At 45.0% G+C, this 6,139-nt stretch overlaps 1 protein-coding gene across 1 annotated transcript in view; it reads right to left on the bottom strand.

The window, feature by feature from the left end:
- Positions 1–1,281: 1,281 nt before the first annotated feature.
- Positions 1,282–6,139, bottom strand: part of UBE2Z (ubiquitin conjugating enzyme E2 Z) — a 15,429-nt gene continuing 10,571 nt past the window's right edge. The window contains exons 6-7 of the mRNA XM_006924767.3: positions 5,475–5,565; positions 1,282–3,342 (exon numbers count right to left, since the gene is read on the bottom strand). Of these exons, the coding sequence (XP_006924829.1) occupies positions 3,172–3,342; positions 5,475–5,565 (262 nt within the window). The 3' untranslated portion in view covers positions 1,282–3,171. The remainder of the gene's footprint in view (positions 3,343–5,474; positions 5,566–6,139) is intronic.

The following is a 6,139-nucleotide window of genomic DNA, read 5'->3' as shown; positions in this document are numbered from 1 at the left end:
AAAAAACACAAAATAATGTTCCAAGTTTTTTTCTTGCCCCAATATTCTTCTCCCATTATTTTATTTTTTAAAGTGCCTTCACATTGCATCTTTATTGGAGAAAACCTCATTTATCCAGTAAGGGTAACCTGAGTAACAAAGGTAACAGCGAGCATGTATAAAATGACTTGCACAGGTCATCTACAAGTCCATGGTAGAGCTGGGCCTAGAATGAAGGCCATGTCTTCCAGCTTGACCGTCTACTCTCCTTATAGCCCTGAGACAAATTACAGCCTGTGTTAATTCAAACCTCTCCCTTATAAATGTTCCTTACATCTCAAATGCAGATCCTAATGGACTATAGTAAATATTCACTCTTCCAGCTTCCTCTGCAAGGATTCCAGGTTATGACAGACTCAGCTGTGAGTGTGAAGGGAATAGAGGTTAATGATAAATGGTTAGATTAGAGGGAAGAATGGAATTTGAGGGGAATCAACCAATAATGAATGTAGTAGTTTCTCAAATTCCCTACTAGCTTTTCCTTCTGTACTAACCACCAGGTCCCTCTAGCCTTAGTGGTGGGAAAAATCATTTACTGAACACTTATCCTGTGTCCAGTTTAATCCTCACAACCACCTTAAAAGTTGAAATAGATATCCTTAACTTTGCAGGTGAGCAATCTAATTTACTAGGGACCACCAGCTTAAGAAGCAGAACCAAAGCCTAGGTCCACTTACCTGAGCCCACACTTTTGCACAGGACAGGCTGGCAGGACATGGTGTAACTTCTTCCTACACAAATGGTCGGCCAAGAGGAAAGCCTCTGCACCCGAAAGAGCCTCTGATAGCAAGAAAGGCGGTGATGAGCTAGGAGCCAGTTTTCATACTCTCCTAAATTCCTAAGGAGCCCTGGTTTAGTAGTAGAAAACTGAAAACCCAATGGTTTGGATCATCCACATTTAGACACCAGGGCTAAGACAGTCTTAACAGGGGATGTATAGTTTCTACCCTCACTTTCCAGTTTCTGGGCAGGTACTTCTTTGGAAGTAACTGAGGCTAAGATGGCATTCCTCTCCTTGACTGCCAGAGCTACCGCCTCATAAGGACCCCATTTCTCGATGGTAGAAAACTTTTGTCACCAATAGTCCTGCTCCCATCCACATCATTTAACCCAAGTTGTCAGCTTCCAGACAAGTCACTGAGCACTTTGTCCTCACAGTTTCTGGCCTAGGTGAGGTATGTAGTTGTCAGGATGACCCCATTTTTCCTTTACACAAACCCTCCCACACCCACAGGCGCTTCCTCCTTCTGCCAAAACAAACTTTATTGCACCAAAAAGAAAAAAAACTTCATTTATGTACAGTCAGATATAAAGACATCTCTTTGACTCCTGTGCATATATTTCCTCAACTCAAGATTAGGGCGTAAAAGTCAGGCCAGTATGCCAGACATACTCTGCCCATGGTAGGGCCAAGGAGAGGATTGTCACTTGAAAGTGGGAACACTTAAGTGGATGACAGACAACACTGGATCAACAGACCAAGGGCATTCTTCTAAGCCCTGCACTAGTTCAGGGAATGGAAGAGGGAAATTGGAAGCAGGGTCTCTTTTTGACTCTTCTTCCGAAAAGACCCAGCCTTCAGATACACAAGATAAACTTCCGATCCCCAGACCCATTTCCTGTCCAGTTTTTTTGCTTCCTGCCCTCCCAAGTAGGACATTCTCCTTTGTGCCCAACCCCCTTCCCAACTCTCCCAGGGAAGTCCCATGATCCACAAGGCAGAGGCCTCCATAGCAGCTGGCAGAGCAGGTACAAGCTATCCTCTCCCTTAAATGTGGCAGGATACTAACTGGGGGGGCCCTGTGTCACATGGGTCACCAATACCCCACTGGGAGCCATAACAGTAATAATCTGGAAAACAGGGAGAACACATCAGAAAGGGGAAAGATGATTCCCTCAACGCCCAGTATTACAGGGCACCTAAAGCACATTTTTCTGAGCCAACCAGCTAAAGGATCACTGCAGCTAAATACAGATAGAGAAGCGACACAGCCAGGCAAACACCCATCAGAGTCAGTGACAAAGAGCAGCTGGGAGGGAGGGGGGAAGAAAGAGAAGGGGAGGAGTCTCCAGAGTCCCAGCCCCAATCTTCCAGGCTGTTGGCTACCCTTGCTCCCCATAAGTCCCTGGGCTTTGACGTGAGGAAGGGGAGGACTACAGGCTGGGGTGAAAATACACAAGGACAGCCAAATAAAATACAATAGGACTAGCATCAGTCTCCCCCCTCACCTCACCCCGAGAAATACCCTCATCGTGACTAGTATTTATGAAAATCTGTAAGAGACTATTCTATGTAGTGGCTCTAATCCCATACACACAGCAGCTGCCTGTGTTGGAAACTTTTCAAATCAGTGATTGTGGGAATAAACAGCATTTTCAGCTTCTTACGGTGCCTGTGCAGGCTTTACCAAGACCTTGGTTCAGTCTGTCACATTTACCTTATGTCTTAAATCTATAAATGGGTGAGGGAATGGGGGCGCAGAAGAGAAAGGTGCTCAGGTGCTAGGTAAAGCTTACTGATCAGCAGCCTAGACTCCACCACTGTTCCTTCTCTTTGGTCTGTCTAGAACAGTGACTATAAATTAGGAAAAACAAAATTATGCTGGCCCATGGGAAATAATGGGGGAAGAGAGGCAGGGAGGAAAAGGGCATTGGGAAGCCCTGCTTCAAGACTGAAGAGAGACAGACAGACAACCACCCAGACTGCTTAAGTGTCACAGACAGCCCCCCACCCCGAGCTCCCTTCCAGATATCCCCATAAATCATTTGGGCACACCCTCTCCTGGAATTGCAATTTCTGTCTCCCATCTATCCCTAAGGAGCTGGCCCTGTGGAGAGGTGTGTTGGTTGTTTTGTTTTTGCCAGAGGCCCTCGCCCTAGGTGCTCCTGCAGAGGTACCCTGGCCCCTGATATGGGATGAATATAGCCCCAGATGCTCGAGAGCCAAGGAGGTCAGGTCGGGAACAGCTTCCCCACTCCCACACTCTGGGATCCAAGCTTGCTTGGTTCTTGCCATCTTGCAGGATGACGTCACGTTTGGAGGGAGATACACAGTGCCTCTCCATCCGTGGGGTAGGGGGAAGGAACTTTGCTGGGACTCTCAAGTGGGAGGAAGGGAGAGGGGAGCAGGGTCTAAACCCTCAGGCTCCCATGCAGGTCTGTCTCTGTCCCAGAGGAGCTGCTGTCAGAGTCCATTTCAGCATTCTCATTATGGAGCCTCTCCAGCACTTTCTGACGAATCAGTCCCAGGCGCATCAAGAGGGACTGGTAGTCAAAGTGGCCCCGCTTCTCTCCAAAAGGGTCCTGTGGGGGAAAGGAGACAAGTGGGATGGAAGATTCAAGTCTGGGTGGCTTACGCTAGAGAGCGCAGCTTTGGACCCATATGAACCACATGTTTAACTTCTGAGTCATAAGAACAGAGGAGGGCACAGCATAGACAGTCCCGAACAGGACGACAATCTTTGTTCAGGAATATTATAGCACGTTTACCACCACAGACAGGGGTGTTGCCCAGGCTTGGAGCAACATTCAGATATGTTTGCATTCCTCAAAGGCAAGCCAGTATGCTGAAGGGGAATGGGGTAAAGGCAAGATAGATGAAGAAGAGAAATTCAAGACCAGGACTGTAATAAGTATGCTGTTTTTTCAATTAACCTCATAAAAATCATATACAAGGGGAAAATTAGCCTTCATTGCCTCTACAGCAGGTCCTTGAATGACATCGTTTTGTTCAACACCCTTTTTGTTACAACAAAAAAGAACAACTCATTTATATCAATTAGCCTACGGTAAAATTGGTTTTGCCGTAATTCCAAGAACCTAACAACAATGTTAAATGAAGACTTACTGTACTCAAAAAGGGTAATTTGCTTTTCTAAGGTCAAAGGCAGGTCTAGAACTCAGAAGTTCTGACTTCTAGATAAGCACCTATATTCTTCCCCAAGAACCAATCATCATATTCCTGTCCAGGTTTGTGGGCATCGAGCCAAGGCCACCTCCTAGCCTTGACCCTAGTCCTTGTCATTTTAGATCAAAGGTCCCCAAATATTACATAGAAAGGGCTTAACTGTCCTTAAAGTCTCAAAAGTAACTGTGGTTAGAGGATATACAAAGAAAGGAATTTAAAATGTTACATAGGGAATATAGCAACAAAGTAATGTGGCCAGGGCTCAAAATAGTGGAGACCTCTTTCCTTGGCAGGTATACGATTTTCCCCTCTCACAGTCTGTCTGCTTCTCCCACATAAACTCTTTCCACACTCCTGCCTACACATTACCCTCATGATCAGGGGCCAGTGGACACAAGTCACAGTCATTGTGACCACATCTCACACTTTCACTGATGAGGGTTACATTCCCCAAAGGCTGAACTCCACAATTACTCCGGAGCTATCAATTCTCCAATTCTTCCTTCATCACTGGCTCCATTTCTATCCACTCTCCTGCCCAACTGCTGCTTCTCCCTTTCTCTCTCTCATCGCAAGTTATTTTTCCTTAAGACTGAATATTGGAAATGCTGCCATATACCAGCAATGAGAATTCCTGATGGTGAACAAACCATGGCATGCATCATCTTTAATATACTCACAAAAATGGTTTTGGAAACAAGTTACTCCTGAGCTGACCTTGCCCTTTGAGTTAAATGTGGCAGGTGGGTGGGAAGGCCTTGAAGGAAGGCTAGGGAAGCTAAATTTCTAAGTAGCAACTGAGGAAACAAGACATTTACTCCTACTGCTGGTGGTGCTGGCTGGGTGGGGAGAGCTCAAGAAGAGCTGGAGAGAACGTTAGTCACTTATCTGAGTCACCACATTTCTAAGCAAGACCACCAGTAAATGATCCAAAAGGTAAGAACAAAGGGATTCTCACCCGCTTACCAACCAGGTTGTTTATATCTGGCCTATGCACAATTTGGTTTACTGAGAACCTCTTTGTTAAAACCACCCTAAATTCTGATTCTAACTGGAAGCAGAAACACACTTCCCCAGTAGGGGCAGAGAATAACCGGTTACTATCCTGTAATAGGGCTCTTTCAACACATATTACTGCATACCTAATGCTTCTCTTCTATCTAAGCCTTCTTTCTCTTAGCACCCTTGAGCTAGCGATAGAATTCCAATAGATGATTCTTATAATCCCTAAGATTCTGAGAGGGCTGAATGTTCTTGAGTTGAAGACTAGTGACCAAGAAGCGAAGGAGTTCCAGGCTAGAAAGGATGATTCAGATTCTACTCGTGAGTACCTACTTTATGCCAGGAACTTAGAACCAACTCCATATGGATTTAGGCAAGTCAGTCTGCTCTCTGGGCCTCAGCTATTCAACTGAACCAGGTTCCTTTCGGCTCTGAGTTCTATGAGAGATGTAGATGTCACCCTTGTAGGGGGATTTTACATGGTCTGCTATAAGATCTTCGAAGTCAATAACAAGGGCTGCATTACCTGCATAGTCTGGCCTTGAAGGTGAAGGCGATCTTTGCAGGCCACCTCATAGAAGTCATAATACTCCAGGAAGGACTTCTCCATCACCCCTCTGGAAAATAAACAGAGAACTTAAGTTAGAAACAAGAGGGCTCTTTCACCATCTAACTTAAACGGCTAGAGTTCCCAAGCCCATGGTTGATTTCCCTTATACCTTAGGGATTATAAAATGAAAACAACTGTTAAAATCAATCATTTGAATCCCAACCTCAACCCATGACTTGCTCAATCTCATTTGTTTTCCATAGGCCATCCCAAATCCTAATCCTTACTCAAAATTGTCCTAGGAAGTTTGTTTCATTAACTCTCACTTTGCTCTTCTAGTTTTCACTCATACATAAACTTGAACATTAGGAAATTTATTTATTATCAAGTGTTCTACACCTCATTGGGCTGTAGGACAATTAAGTATCTTTAATATGCCCAGGTACATAGACTATGTCTTTCCTAATAAGCCTGGCAGGCTCCAAGAACAGAGAAGCGCTCTCTGAACTTCCTCTAGAGAAACGCTCAGCCACGTGCTCTTTAAAAGTATGAACTGGATGGGAGGCCACCTAGGAAGACCAGGTGCTGTAGGTGTAAAAAATAAAAAAATAAGGGATTGTAAACTGACAAGGTCCTTGTAA

The sequence above is a fragment of the Pteropus alecto genome, unplaced genomic scaffold (genome assembly GCF_000325575.1).
Source record: "Pteropus alecto unplaced genomic scaffold, ASM32557v1 scaffold98, whole genome shotgun sequence".
Taxonomy (NCBI): domain Eukaryota; kingdom Metazoa; phylum Chordata; class Mammalia; order Chiroptera; family Pteropodidae; genus Pteropus; species Pteropus alecto.
This window is presented reverse-complemented; position numbering and strand designations above follow the sequence as displayed.